This window comes from Lissotriton vulgaris, chromosome 2_1 (genome assembly GCF_964263255.1).
Source record: "Lissotriton vulgaris chromosome 2_1, aLisVul1.2, whole genome shotgun sequence".
Classification (NCBI taxonomy): Eukaryota; Metazoa; Chordata; class Amphibia; order Caudata; family Salamandridae; genus Lissotriton; species Lissotriton vulgaris.
In genome coordinates, this window is record NC_141687.1 from 1,856,689,069 (window position 1) to 1,856,705,396 (window position 16,328).

Consider the following 16,328-nt stretch of genomic DNA (forward strand, 5'->3'; position numbering starts at 1 on the left):
GATTTACATGTCCAAGATCCAGCATCATGATTTAAATAAAGTTTACTCTACCAGCAATGATTGGATGCCTGAACTGGCCAATGCCTTTGTTCATCAGAATCGAAAATAAATAAGGAAGGTATAATTTTGATTACTGGGAAATATTGGAAAACGCTTCCTGTAACAAGTTGAAACCTAAGTCTAGTTGGTTTACTATTGTTATAACGTGTTGATCATGTACCCTACCTATGTTTGGCTTACAGGAGGACCCCTGGAGTTGGGTGACATAGAAGAGATGGGAAATGGACGGTTCGCATTGTCCTGCCCTTGGCATGATTTTGAATTCTTTTTGGATGATGGCTCGTCTTCATCCGGTTTACAGGTGAGTGTTCGCATTGTGACAACTATTTCTCCTCTGAAGGTATCGGCTGGAATTGATGGCATGATATGAAGGGATGGGTGCAGCAAAGAAGTTCAGCTCAGGAACTGGGTGAGCTTATCGTACTCCACTGTAAATAGATGGCATGCCCTGAGCATGATTTTATGAATGAATGGGAGTATTATACAAAATAGATACAAGGGTGCACTTGTCTGCAGACCTAGTCATGCACTAGGCATCCCCAGGAACCTAACCAGCAACATACCAATGAATAGGTAAAACTGCCCTAAGAGCAATAGGTGAGGCAGACGGTGAGGTGAGCTGCCTTTGAGAAATACGAGAGGCAGCTGGAGGGGGTCAGATAACTGGGAAATATGAGAGGTAACCCCAGGACTCAACTGATTTCAGACTAAGGAATACATAACATTTGCTGGCATAAGCAATAAACTTTGAAACAGCAGAAGAATGACTCTTCTTACGCTTTCTTGTTTAGAAATGTATCGGCCCATTTTCTGATCTGTTTGTCCATTTAGTTTCTCAAATATTTCAGGCCTCCATTCTGATCTCAATGCTTAACAGTTTTTGTAGTCTTTACTTTGGATGAATACTCGCTGTTTTTATAACAATATTTTAATTCTGGGTTTCCGGCTTATTGGCAACCAGTGGTGGCACCATTGAAACTCATTAGGTGTAAATCCCTGACCCAGCTAGCCGCAAGTGAGTTTGTCTTCTACCTGGAGCTACGCAGTTTGGAAAAGAAATGGGCCCCATTGTACGTAATTTTCCTAACCGGTTATCTAGAGAGCTGGAGGTTTGACAGACCGATTTAATTTAAAATGATAATGCAACCTTCTTTACTTCTGCCACTTTATTTAAGTACCCCCCAGTGCCCATCCTCCTAGTTTACAAGATAATAAGGTAGAAAACTATCGTACTTCAGCTTCATATATATTTTGGAACTACACCTGCTTCGTCCTGAATCAGCAGCAGCTTATTTTCGGTCAGTGGACCAGAGTTGCTCTCCAATATGAAATTGTTGTTTTAGTAAATAAACTCATTGTTGCAACACATTAGCTTGCTGTTTTCTGAAAATACTGAAATTTGGATCTCCAATGCTGTTTTTCCATTTGTACTCCAAATAATCTGATCTTCATTAAACAATTGATGGCTATGTTTGGAAACGTACTGACATTTCCCCAAACATTAGGCAATTTGCGAAATCCACTAATTATGCGAGCTTGCATTTTTGGCACATGAACGTGTTCCTCCCCTAACAAAAAAAATACATTTTATGAAAACTCACTCTTTATTCCCAAACTATCAGGAATTCAATTGCATGAATGCATTGTTTTTGGCCCATAAATAATAATCTCTCATTTTATGAGAACACAATAAATACCAGCCTTTCATTTTCAGTAAACACACCAGTCCCTATTCCTAAAAATAGTTTTGGCCATAAACATAGGTGTAAGACCAAAAATACCTCCTTTAAGCTTGTAGGTATTCCTTGTAGGTGTAAAGGGATCATTTCAGGTTGTCTTTTACGCTTTGCAATTAAGTGGAGGAGTCCGGGTTCCACAGTTTTATCTGTACAAGGACCTGAGACAAACGTCTCTTCCTGTTGGTTCCTCTACCCTCACACAAGCACGCTGTAGGAAATTGGATTATTATTTGAGGTGGTTGACTACCCGCTTCAAGGAATAATCGCAATCCATGTCAGGGCGAGCCCTCAGAGTCAACCCCCTGGTAGCTATGTCACAGAACAGACAGGATTAACTTAGGATAATACGTAAAGTATTTATTAAATAGCCAAACAGTAGCGTAAAAATGCAAAAAATTGAGAATCCCAAAATGAATTAGAAAAATGGAGTAAAATGTCTTAAACAAAAGAACACCAAAATGACAAAAATTCAATAAGGGGATACATTTTTTAAAAAATTTTAGTACAGAAAGCTCCAAAAAGCGCAAACTCGATAGTCCGTGGCCGTGATAGACTGGGAGCTAGGCACATTTAAATGCTGACCGCAGTAGAGTGCTACTGAAATACGCCAACCAGTTTCTTTCTGGTCAAAGATTTTCCCTTCTGGTGCAGTCTTGTAACTCCCAATCCTCCACAGTACACTTCCAGACCGCCCTGGACCTCATGAGACTCACAGGGTATTGAACAGAGGCTAACAGCAGGGCTGATTTGCTACTGGTCATCTGGGTACTTGCAGGAAAAGGTCTCTTGCAGCTTGTTGTCCCCCTGTAGTCACACACAAGGTAAGCTAACTGAACCTTGGAGTCTACTTCATTTTTCTGGGTACAAGAGGGAGCAGGTCAAGTCCTTCTGGATACCTCTCAGATCAGACAGCAGGTCCAATCCTCTTCCATGGGTCTGGAAAATGTTCTGAGGTGGGTGCTTGGTACCCACCTTTATGCCTGGAACAAGCTGGGGCTTGGGTGGGAGGCGGAGAGGCCTTGGTTGACTCCCAGGCAAGCCATAACCAGTCAGGCAAAAGTTCCCACAGCCAACCCTACCAAATGTCGGCATTTTCAAGATGGTGAAAGTCATTGGCCACACTAATCTTGGGCTCTGAGGGCTGGGCATGTGTGGAAAGTGTACTATGGTAATCCTAGTGTTCTCCCACAACACTAAAATCCAGTTTGAGGCAGTCGGTGTATACACAACAAACCCAGAGACAAATGCCTGATTTATGAAGGACCCTACTTTTATGCTACCAAACAGTGGTTACACAAGAATTTCCTTTACTTCATGTTCTCTCCATTTTAAGCCTGCCCCAAATGTCACATGGCTGACAGACCTATCAAGTAGAATTGAACTCTGTTCTCTCATAAGGGAGTCCTGCAGCCCCCACCCTGCATATTCTACTAGACTCTGAGGAGCCTTCTCTGCCCATTCAGATCAGCCTTTTATTTATTTCTATCTAAAGCTAATTATTGGCTAGGAGAAGTTGGAGACCCAATGTAAATTAGCCTAAACAATATGATTGCAAGTTAACACTTCACTGCCACTATACTGGATGACACAATAGGTGCTGCACTCCACTAGTGGCAATTAACTTCAATGCCCTTGGTACACTTCGTACTATATGCTAGGGACTTAGAGGCAAGTTAAATATGCCACCTAGGAGTATGCCAATTCAACCATGTTCAAAGGGAGAACACAGGAACTTTACTACCGATGATCAGGGGTAAAGTGCACAATACTCTAAAGCCAGCAATACAAATATGGTTCAGCAAACTCTAAAAATCCAGGGTTACCATGCAGAAGAGGTGGTTTTTCTACACATTCTCTTCATCTGAGTGTAGATACAAGACCAATGCCCCTTTTTATGGATGAGCAAAGTGTGTACATAAGTGCTAGCAATTCAGTTAGTGGACCGAACTGACTTAAACTATCAGCCCTGGTACGAGCAGTGGTGTCTGATTGATGGCGTTCTGCCCCATCACCTAATGGGTCACCTTCCATTATTGACAGCCTTAGTTTCAATGGTCGTAGCGCTCCGAAAATGCGTTCTGTGTAATTTGAGCTCAACTTTTTGTCTAAATTAGCACTCCAGTACTAAGCACTTCTTTATGAGAATGAGCTATTTCTGTAGTCATGGTACCCCTGGAAGATCAATGGGTGCACCTGGATAGACAGTGAAACAGTGGGCAATGTGTTCCATCCGCCTTGCTCACTGGCTAGTGACCCCTGTTGAAAGGCTGGTCTCTATTTGCCATACTTATACATTGATAATATGCATCTCTCTCTCTCTCTCTCTCTCTCTCTCTTCAATCAGAACCAAGTGTATGACGTGAAAGAATGTGATGGCGGTGTGTACGTCAAGACCCAAAGTACTCTCTCAAAGATTCCCATCAAGGAAACGGAAGTGAAGCAATGTGGTAAGAAAAATCCTAGGTGATGTGTAGGATTTTTTTTTTATTTTAATGCTCTGCTAAATCAGATGTCATGGGTCTCCCTGAAGTCCCTTTGAGGTACCGCAATTCATTCACAAGCGACTCCAGAATATGTGCATTGCGATAATGCAAGAGCATTGTTTAGTATTCTCATGTCCTGGTATTTCTCCTATGTTACCCTTTTCCTAGCTGCTCAGCCTGTGTGTTTGTTCTGACTGGAATGTTGTTGTGTGGGCTATGTGTAAAATGCCTGGGTGACTGGTTAGGAGTGACAGTTGGTGGATGGGGCTGAGCAGCTAGCAGGCTGCTCATGGTGGGGCTGTTGATCTCAACTTACAGACTGCTTACAGGACGTATATACCTGTTATTGATGACCTGTCGACTTATGTGAATAAACCTACTTGGTTTACATCATACCAGCGTGGCCTTATTACTACACATTGTGCATTTACTAGGTGTATTAAGGAGTGATATTGTAATAAGGGGTCTAGATACCGGAGTGAAGTTGCAGTGAGCCTGTAAACTAAAGGCCTGCAAAAGAGGATGTTTATGAGTTTCTTATAGAAATGTAAGTGCCTGCCTTGAATTCTTTAATGGATCGTCCTTTGGAAATTCCTTTTATTTCAACAATTTCTATTAAAAGCACTTTTCAATGGAAATCTATTTTGGCAATGGTCGCTTATATCAGGAAAACATCTTACATAGATACATACAGCCATTGTTACATAAAAGATAACAATATTTGATAAAATAATTTATTAAAATCCATTAAAGGAGACCGAAATTATAAGAAAAGGTCTGTGACCGCTAATGGGGCTCAAGATGGTGTTTGCTGAAACTGACCTCAAAAGCCAAGCAATCTTCGTGAAGGCATGCATATTTCCAAATTTAGTTTGGAGCAAATAGCAGCCTGTGACAGCAAAGGAGGACAGGGTAGCAGAGTAGCTAGCTAAAATGTAAAATGGCCTACTCTTGTGCAGTGTCCTGGTGCTTTTCTGGGCCACATATAGAACAACTGCTTTAATGAACTGCTAACAGAAGCCAGTTAATGTATCCTTTACTTCTGATGCAGAGTCTTTCCTGCATTAGGCATTTTCTTACCTACCCATATTCGCTGCAAATCAGGATAAAAAGTGGTAGCTAGTCTCTACTGCCTAAATCGCAGGAGCATGACACGTGTTGATTTTCAGTGAAACCTCCCCCTTTTTGATTTCAACCAATACATTTTTAAAACTGTTTTAGAAGTGTCTGGCTATCTTCATCTTCCCAAAATGAGCATCCATTTTCTAACCTTTGACATTAGCCCAAATCCTATAATTAACTTAACACTACATCTTGTTCTCAATCCTGAACCCTAACAGTACCTACCCCTGTGTCTACCTTTGGCTGTTTTTCTTTTAGTTATGTCCCTTATTCGTATTTTTTCCAGGACCAACAGTATTCCAATTTTGACCTCCAAATCTTACCAAAAACCTAACCTAACTCTGACCTTACATTTAATTTGACTCTTATACTTGCCATGACCATAATCTTACATTTGACCTGAATCTTTACCCTAACTCAACCTCTATTCTTCACCATATTTTCATAATGTCAAATGCAGTTATTTCTGGTATTTGTTCTCAGTTACATGAATTAATTGAAGTGTGAGATAAAATTGAATGTGATGGGGCTTGGCTTGGCAAGCTCAGATGGCAGTCGCACTCTGAGAGTGCTCTGGACCCCTCTGTAATCCCCTGTCATCCTGAACCTCCAATAACCATCAACCAGCAGAGACACCGCCATCTGAAAAGGGGCCCATCTACCACCTGCGAGTACCCGGGCCATGACCAAAATGGCATGAACTGACCTGTGCCTGAAGGGCCTGCTGAGCGATGACTGAGGTGATCCTGGAGCCCCCGCTGCCCGACTGACGCTAAATGGGCAAGATCCCATGCCTGCCGGTGGTGATCCCTGGGTTAGTCCGCTGCCTTGGGGCTCAGACTGCATCCGACCGGCCCAGAGAGGACAAGATAGCCTTCAAGAGCACCTACGGTGAGGAGGGGGCGCCACATTTCGCAGCGGAGCCGTGCCATCTCCTGTGGCGACGGCGACCCCTGACGAGTAGACTGTAGCCAGCCGTGGACTGCCTGCGGGGCACTTGACCTGCGACCGGCAGGACGCCTCGCGTGGGCCTGGTGAAGCCGCGGCCTGTGGCGTGCGCCCACTAACAACCGGCATGCAACATACCTGCAGACGGACTCCCCTCTCTGGACCCTGGGCAACATCTACAATCGCTTTCCGGCCCTTGATCGGCGGGACCTCCCGCCTACCTGCTGAGACTAACGGCAGCCAAAGAGTCTGGGCGACTCCCAGGGCCTTCCCCCTAGGGCTGAAGGCCCAGCGGGCCATTGAAATGCAGTGCAGAGACCCTTCAGGGCCTTGAGGCGGCTTCTGCATCATCCTGGAGCCCTAGGAATGTAGAGGCTGCCGAATTGCAACCTATGGGGCACTCCTGGTGAATCGGAGCCCCAACCAGCCTAAACAAAAGCAGCAATTACCACAAAGGACGGATTCTGGTTGATCCGCTATCGGCGGACTTGCGCATCCGCCCATGAAAGAGGCCTTCCCGCTCTCGTGGAGTCCGGCAACCCACATGAGTTTACTTCTGTGTCCCTGGAGGTGAGCTGAAAATAGTGTGCTCCTGGTGAACCACTTACCACAAGGTGCTGGCAGACTGAAAGGAGACGGGTGCTGCACTGATCTGTGGTGTGGGACACAGATCTGCCTGTGGGAGGGCCCAGCGGGAGTTGGGGCCCCGCTGACTTACCCGCATGCAGTGAAGGAGGGCAATGTGACACTGCAACCCATGCACTAATGTCCGCTTACACAAGGAGATGATGGCCGTGGCCATACCCAAAGTAGATCCTCCCCTGCCTTCATGTGCCCAATACCATCCAATTTATCTCAATAACACAGAGATCAAAGTATACGCAACGATTCTCGCCACCCATATGAAACGGGTGCTCCACACTCTCATAAACCCTGACCAATGCTGCTTCATGCTACACCGCAGCACATGCCACTGCCTTAGACGCCTGCATGTAGCCCTCTCCCACCATAACCTCCTTTTGCCATACTTGGCCTTAGACCTACTCGACTTTAAGAAGGCCTTTAATATGGTTGACGGCCAAAACATGGGGAATGTGTTGAAGAGAGCGGGCTTTGGCCCCCACTACTGGAAAATGGTAGGAGTCCTTTACTCTAACCCATCAGCCAGGGTCATCATAAACGTAGCATTGTCGGAGGCCTTCCCGGTTGCGAGGGGTACCCAACAGAGATGTCCTCTCTCCCCTCTCCTCTTTGCCCTTGTGATCGAGCCTCTGGCTTGCCTCATCCAGACAGATGACCAAGTACAGGGGTGGTGATGGCAGGATTCTCACAAGGACCGAATCGCCTTAAATGCAGACGATGTCCCCCTCTGTCTGGCTGACCCGGCCCGACCAAGATGCCTACAGATCATTCATTCTTTCGAGAGGGCGTCGGGCCTACGCCTCAACCTGGCCAAATCCACGGTAGTGCCTCTAGAGAATACGTGGACTGGCAAATAACCATCCCCTTACGAAGGCTCCCATTCAAATTTCTCGGTATCTGTGTGGCGCTTCTGCCTGAGCTGACCTGGTCCCTCAATGTCAGCCCACTTCTCAAATGTACAAAAGATGACCTTCGTCAATGGCAAAAACCTCCACTCAAAACCATTGGCAGGGTCCCTCTCTTCAAAATGATGGTTCTTCTCTGCCTCTTATATGTCATTCAAAACCTTCCACTCCACCTCCCTCGCAGCTGGTTTCGCGATTTGGATGGGGTGATCACAACTTTCCTTTTCGGGGAGGGGGGGGGGGGGGGGGTAAAGATTGCATCTGGCTCTCACAAACGGCCAACGAGCCACGTATGAAGGGGTTATGAGGATGATGAACCCCTTCTTGTACTATTTAGCCACAGACCTCCTGGTGATTCATGACTGGGTTAACGGCGGGTGGTCTGATCCAGCTTATCGGCTGGAACTGGGGCGCCTTGGATTCTCTCAGGCACAGGCCATGCTTTATGGTGCCCCATTACCTCATGCTGTACCAATAGTTACCCGTACAGCTCTCCTGGCATGGCGCTCCGCACTGTGACTTATTCAATGGGACACCAAACCCACACTACAAACACCGCTGTGGCACAGCACTTGGTTGCGGGAGGTCAGGACACTAACAGGTTCCAGAATTGGGATCTCTGTTAGGCATAACTTACCTGGGAGACATATGGAAGGGAGATCACTTGTCCTCCTTTCGGGACCTGCAACAGACCTACTCCTTACACTCCACACAATTCTTCAGGTACCTCCAGCTACGCCACGCCCTAGCCATCCACATCCTAACCACACGGCAATTCCTGAGTTTAGCCCACTGGAGGCCAAGCTTCTCATGGGAAACCTGAGGAAGGGGAGGATATCCCAAATGTATTGATTCCCTGATAAACAATATTCCATCCACATTAGAACCTTTCAGAGGCTGCTGGGACGGTTGGATAGGCCCTCTGGAGGAGGAAGACTGGAGGGGCGCTCTGATGGCCCCAAGGATACTCACTATATCTGCCAGGCTCTGCCTCATCCAAATCTATTATCTTCATGCGCATATCTTACACTGGCACAGCTCCACAAAGCGGGATTCTTCCCGATCCCGCTATGTCCACGCTGTAAGGTGGAACCAGCCGACTCTTATCATATGGTCTGGTCCTGCACCGTCCTATCTAAATACTGGGCGTCAATTGTAACTGAACTGATCGACATACTGGGGTGGGAAGTCCCTCGTTATCCTCTTGCCCTTCTCCTGGGGGTGATGGAGGGGATGGATGGCTCCCCTGCTGACAAATTGTTTCTATGAACAGCCATTCTGATTGCCAAATGAGACATTGCAGCAGCCTGGAAAGACTCAATAACCCCTCTTTATTTCAAGATGGCATAAGGGGTGGACTGGTGCGCCATCCAAGAAAAAGATGTATACGAAGCAAGAGGGTACCAGGCTAAACATGAGCATATATGGGACAAATGGATGGGTCCCCTGGATTGATTACTCGCAATGCTGGAGGGCTGGTCTCCCAAACGATCAGATGGGGGTCGAAACATCTGTAAACATACTGTAATGTTTTATATATCACAGTGTTGCAATGTTTACTTTGTTGTTCAAAATGCCAATAAAATTGAATGTGAAGAAAAGCTATAGGAATGGCATAACCCCTACGTAAAATGTTTTAACATATGTTGAAGTTTGCGATATTCTAACTGGTCTCAAATTACTTTGATCACTTTATGGACTTAATTCTTTTTGGTGCTGAAGTATTAAGCATTGTAATTACCCAATTCATTTGTAAATGTTTGAGCGTTCCAGGAAAAAGGAAAGGCAGACTTGGTGAAGCCTAGAGTTCAACTTCAGGTTTGCCACAGAGCTGTAATGTGGGTACTCGACTCAAGAAGTTACATCACCACACAGCAAAAATTCATTTCTCCACACTACAAAATGCCATTGTTTTTGTGCCAGTCCTTTTGGCATTGATTGCCTACTTTTCCATGAACTGGACATTTTCTCATCTATTAAAGCTTAAAGCGAACCTTTATCTCTCTGTCCAGTTAAGAACCACTCTGAGATTTTAAAAAAGGTATCGGAAGGAACATATTCTTAATTCCATGACTTTGTTGGAGCCGGGCTCCCAACTCTGACCGACTTTAAATCACTCTTGGTTGACAGCGTTGATTCTTGATAGTAATTTGATGATGCTGTAGGCTCCATTAAATATTGAATGTAACAACACATGTTGTTTGCTGTACATTCTTTTACCACTGAATTTTATATGACATTTACAACTCTGAAAATATTACATGACTTTACTTGCACCAACCCCTAACCCTAAAAACTCCTCGCCCCTTTATGTCTACCTGTCAGTGAACCTTAAAATCACTTTACCCCTTTATGTCTACCTGCCATTTAAACCTAAAAAAACTCTTCCTCTGTCTCTATCTGCCCATAAACCTTTTAAAAATACCTTACTTCCCGGTACCTCTCCCCACTCCTGAACCCTCAAAAAAACCCATCTCTTAACACTTAAATACCCTTTTTTAAATGATGATTAAAATGGAATAAAAAAATAGTTACCTGCATTGTGCTGACCGGTCTTGTAGACCCGCATAATAAAACCTGTGTGGTGAACATTACATACCAGTCTCATTACCCTACGGAAGCCCATAGAGCAGAAGAAAGAAGATCCCCACTGAACAACCACAATATCACTTTAAAGCATTTACAGGATGCGTCGCACTAAAAAAGAATATGTGGTAGGTGGATGTGTAGACAGCCCTGGTGGCACTACCATTTAGTCCTAAGATCAGTGTCTCTCCCCTGCACTTCCCTGTTTTACGTGCAAATGTGTGTACTTTGTTTCCGGCACACTTGAAACGGTAATAGTATATGTAGGAACTGCCTACTACTAAGCTTGATTTCCTTGGTAAGGTATATGGAATGATGGCATTTATTTCAGCTACTTTTCTTTCCATTGTGCAATGACTGAATGACCTTTACGAATGCTCCACAGTGGAGAACTCACTAGGAAGTGATTGATGACAGTTGCTTAAAAAAGGAAAGTTAATATGTTTGTTTTGTTTGTTTTGTAGATGCCAGCCTGTCCACGGAGAACTGCCAGTACTTAAGCTCAGAAAATTCTCTTTCGTTTTGGGCAGCAAAAATACTGTGCACCCCTGACCCAGAGGAGAAGGTACGTAAGCCTCAGACTATTTTCCTCATCTTTCATATAAAGTCGTGATACTGGGAGTCCTCGGTCTCAGAAGGGAACGTTCCAGCTGGGCTCAGATATAAGTGTGTCCATTCTTCATTATTTTATTACCCAACCTCCGAGTTTCAGTGGTTTAAAGTACACTGCACCTAGGACTGCAGAATGGATGCCCTCTTGTGAAACGGACCAGCCGCAGAATTTTCCCATCTTTCGATACATTTTAAATACTGACTAGGATGTTTATGCTAGCTCCCTGTCTGCATGCAGGTAATATTGAAGTGTTACTATCTAGTGAATTGTTGATCTGCATCCCAAGATGATGGACATCCAAGTAGGGCTTTTCTCCTGATCCGGCAGTTTCTGCCTAGAATCTATGCTTTAATTTTCATGGTCTGCTCTCACTCGGAAACAAATTTCCAAACGTGCGTCTGTTCGTTCTGGTTTTGGCCTTAAGAAAGGTCATTCGTGTCCTTCCTTCAATTCTTCTTCACATTACCACGCAACAGTATTAAAAGCTTTCATTAAATCTCACCTGAACTACTGCAGTTCATTGAACCTTGATTTCCCTGCCTAACTTGAAACCAGACTGCAGTGCATTCAAAATGCAGCTTACCTTCTTGTCCTGGGATATAAACGATGATTGCGTGTTTATTCTCATTTGTTCTCGCGCTTTGCCATCTCTGCCTTTGCAATAGTACTAGCAGTGATCATCTCGGTATCGGCGCAGTTGCCAGCAGTAATATACAAAGGGAGTTGTCCAAACATAGCTGTAATGCCTCTGACACAAAGGCAGCAGTATTAGTAACATTTCTCTCCAAAACTGCATGATTTATTGCTCAAATATAAGCTTTAAATATATTTTGGATTTTTTTTTTTTTTTTTTTTGAAAACCTTTATTGTGCCTTCACAGTTTACACAGCTTGTCGCCTACAACCCAATTGGGCTGGCCGCTAAGCAAGGTGTCAAAGAAAAACGATCTTTACAGTACAGTTGTGCCGGTAGCCGTCGAAGTCATGAGGGTAAAGATCGATAAACAAGTGGTGATGGCGAAATGCAAATGGTCCATGCTTAGAGTACGAGGTTTTCCATTTTCTGTTTTATACCTAAGAAAAGAACATTCAAAACTTCGGGAAGTTACAGTACGATCAGTGAAAAAAGCTTATTGCCAGTTAGATATGAGTTTACTCCTGAGTTAGGGCCAACCCTATGCCGCCCTCTATGCTAGGTAGAGTGTGAGCAAACCACCCTCATCCCTCCAGCCCTCCCCGGTGTACCCCCCCGCATCACTCAGCCCTCCTCAGCCCAACCCATCTTCTTCGTCTGAGTCTATTGGGTCATCCTCAGGTAGAGGATCACAGATGTCGCCCCGGTATGTGTTCCATGGGGACCACACTTTGTTCCACTTGGCCGGACATGCCCTGTTCAAGTAAACTGCCCGTTCTGTGACCATGGCCCTGTCCATATTTACGCACCATTGTGAGGCCGTCGGGGGGTCCGCCACCCCCCAGCGCTGCGCGATGTCTCTCTTGGCCATCATCATCCCTAATGTTACCCAGAGGCGGCCCTGCCGGGACAAGTCTGTTGGTTCCCACACATTGAGGAGGCAACGCCGCGGTTCCGGGAGCACCGAAACCTCCAACACCTGTGACACAGTGCGCATGACCTGACGCCAATAGGAGTGTATAACTGAGCATTCCCAGAATGTGTGGAAGAGTGTGCCCTCCTCCCCGCAGCCTCGCAAGCAGAAAGGGTCAGGGGCTCGTTGTATGCGGTGAAGCAATGTCCTGGTGTAATATGTTCTATGTAGAACTTTGAGTTGGATGAGCCTCATTTTAGACGATATTCCCGCTTCCTTAGGGGACGCCAGTGCCTCGTTCCATTCATGTTCATCCATCTCGCCCACTTCCTGCTCCCATTTCTCCTTAAGAGACACTAGCGGGTCTGGGGAATTGTTAAGGAGTTTTCGGTAGGTGAGGGAGGTGGCTTTTTCTACCATGTAATCCGTCAGAAGGCGATCCTCTAGCGGGGAGGACTCGGGGAGAGTCGATCCCGCCGGAACAGCTGCCAGTAATGCATGACGGATTTGGACATACCGGTAGGTTTCGTGTGGCCCTAGGTCGTAGAGTTCTTTCAGGCGGGCAAAAGTAATGACTCCCCCATGCTCCCACATGTCCCCCACCGTTGAGATGCCGATATCGTCCCAGCGGGAGAACCCCTTACTGGTCCGAAGGTTGCCTAGGGCTCGTGAGTCCCAGAGTGGAGTGAGTTTAGTGAGTGTGTCTTTCCACCCTAGTGCAGCGGTGGCTGCGTGCCAGGTGGCCACTGTGAGCCTAGTGGGGCCCTTCAGCGGTCTGAGTTTCCGTCTATCATATAGCGGGGCCAGTAGGCCACTGGTACCCAGTTGGGCCCTGTCCGCCTGGAATGCCGGGTCCGATTGCGATGCATGCAGCCACTGGTTGATCGGTCTGAGCTGCGCCGCCCAGTAGTAGAGATAGAGGTTGGGAAGTGCGATGCCGCCCTCGTACCAGCTCCTGCAGAGCTTGGCGTGTGCTATACGCGCCGGGCGTTTGTCCCACAGCAGACCAGAGACCACTGCCGCCACCCTCTTGAAGTACCTCTGGGGCACAGCAAAGGGGGTATTGTCTAGGATATATAGGAAGCGGGGCAGGGATTTCATCTTAAACAGGGCTGCTTTCCCAAGCATCGTCAACGGTAATCCCGCCCAGAAGCTAGCATCTTGCTTGAGGCGGTTCAGCGGTGGCGCGAGATTCAGTTTTTCGTGTTCCGCCGGGTCACCCGTAACGTGAATACCAAGGTACTTAAATGAGGAGCCTGCCAGTCGCAGAGGGCAGTCCAGACCAAGCGTTGGGTGGCCACCCGTCAGGGCGTACAGTTCAGATTTACTCCAATTAATAGTGTATCCTGATATCTCTCCGTGGTCGTTGCAAAGGCGCAAGAGGGCCGGTATGCCGTGATCGGGGTCCGTCAGGTACACCAGCATATCATCCGCGTAAAGCGAGACGCGGTCTTCCCAGCCCTCCTTCCATTTAATCCCTTTAAGCAAAGGGGTAGTCCTGATGCGGATAGCCAAGGGCTCCAGTGAGAGCGCAAAGAGAAGGGGGGAAAGAGGGCACCCTTGTCGGGTGCCGCGCCTGAGTGGGAAGGAGCGCGAAATGTGGCCATTCGCTACCACATGCGCCACCGGTGCGGTGTATAGCAGTTTGATCCAGGAGATGAAGACGGGTCAGAATCCCATATACTGGAGTACCTCAAAGAGATAGGCCCACTCCACCATGTCGAAGGCCATTTTCGCGTCAAGCGCCAATATGGCCGCAGGTTCGCCTATGTCAACTGCTTTAGCTAACACCCCGTGCACCCGCCTGAGATTGAGCGAGGTGTTCCTGTGGGGCATGAACCCTGACTGGTCCGGGTGAATAAGATCGGACAGATGAGGCAGGAGACGATTTGCCAGAAGTTTCGCTAGAATCTTACTTTCTGCGTTGAGCAAAGATATAGGGCGGTATGAGGAGCATTCCTCAGGGGGCTTACCGGGCTTTGGAATAGCCACGATCGCAGCCGTTCGTTGGTCCAGCGGGAGCACCCCCTTATCACGGCACTCTTCGTACATTCGGAGCAGGTATGGGCTTAGAACGTCTGTGCGTGCTTGGAACCATTCGACTGGGACGCCGTTTGGCCCTAGCGCTTTGCCCGTACGGAGGGCCCCAATGGCGATCCGCAGTTCGTCAGCTGTGAATGGAGCCTCAAGCTCAGTTGCGGCCTCCGGCAACAGTGCTGGGATGTTTGTCGTAGAGTGCGCTTTGGGCTGCAATCGTGGTGATGTCCCGTTCCGGAGTGTATACTTTCTCAAAATGGGTAGCCAGTGCCTCCACTACGCGATCTGGGTCAGTCTGAGTATTGCCCTCCTCGTCTCTCACCTGCTGGATCCCTCTGGAGCTACCCCCTCTCTTGTCGAGCCAGGCCAACATTTTCCCCGCTTTGTCCCCGACATCATATACTCGGTTTTGTGTATCTGAGATGTGGCCTTGTGTGATGAGCCGAGCGTGGTCTGTATACAGGCGCTGGGCAAGTGCTAGTGCATGTGTTGTGTCTTCCGTGGGGTCTGCTTCATGGGCAGTGGTGGCTTCGCGCAGTCGGAGCTCAAGGGCCGCGTGTTCGGCTGCCTGTTCTCTTCTATGTGACGTTATAGAACTGATGGCTTGCCCCCTTAGGACTGTCTTGTAGGCCTCCCAGAGGACCTCAGCCGAGGCTGCTGTCGGTTCGTTCTCCGCGAAATAATGTGTCGTGGCGGTCTGCAGGGCCTTCCTGACCTTAGGGACCTTTAGATAAGAGGCGTGCATAGGGAAGACGCGGTGGCGTGTTCGTGTCTGAGATGCCCCTAGGGTGTATGTGCACTTCCTCTACGCGCTGTAACCCATCCCCCAACGCCAGGAAGTGATCAATGCGGGACAGGCTATTGTGGACGGTGGAGTGGAACGTGTATTGTCGCAGTGTAGGGTGAACATGGCGCCATATGTCTACCAGCCCTAGTGCCTCTGTGAAGCGCTGAAACCTGGAAGGACCCCCCGGGAGGGCAGCCGATGGAAACCTATCGAGGTGCGGGTCCGCAGATGCATTGAAGTCCCCGCCCAGAAGCATGTCACCTTCGGGGAGGGACAGCAAGAAGTCGCCCAGGGCTGGCAACATCACGGAGTGCAATGATGGTGGGATGTAAACTGAAACTATTGTCAAGGGGCGCCCGTCCCATTGTCCTGCCGCTGCCGCAAAACAGCCCTGTGTGTCAGTCCTAGTGCTGAGGGTGATAAAATTGGAGGACTTTCTAAGTAGGATACCCGTGCCCCGGGACCCCGTGGAGAATTCCGAGTGGGTTAACACTTTATACCCCCTTCTGTCCAGGGCCTTAGTGGCGCTACCCATTAGATGGGTCTCTTGGAGGAGTATTAGGTCAGGTTTGTGACGTTTCATCTCAGACAGAACGAGGCCGCGCTTCACTTTATCGCCTAGGCCGCGCACGTTCCATGCTAGAAGTTTGAGGGAGGAGCCGCCCAATCGCGTCTCCCCCGTTCGCATTAAGTTAGGCTGTACATCTACCATCAGTAAACATCAGAGACAGAAACCATCGGAGCAGACCCCACCTCCCCAGCAACAGTTCAATAAGCATTATAGTGCATTTTACAGTTTGTGATCGATTCTGTGAACGTCCCGTGAAAACAAACAAACAAACCCCCCCCAACCCCTCCCC

General features: G+C 47.4%; 1 protein-coding gene across 2 annotated transcripts in view; it reads left to right on the forward strand.

Moving 5' to 3' along the window:
- LOC147733417 (uncharacterized) overlaps positions 1-16,328 on the forward strand; it is a 164,193-nt gene that overhangs the window by 37,137 nt on the left and 110,728 nt on the right. For both annotated transcript variants that reach the window (XM_086958033.1, XM_086958034.1), the window contains exons 3-5: positions 243-361; positions 4,144-4,246; positions 10,950-11,050. In XM_086958033.1, the coding sequence (XP_086814159.1) occupies positions 243-361; positions 4,144-4,246; positions 10,950-11,050 (323 nt within the window). The remainder of the gene's footprint in view (positions 1-242; positions 362-4,143; positions 4,247-10,949; positions 11,051-16,328) is intronic.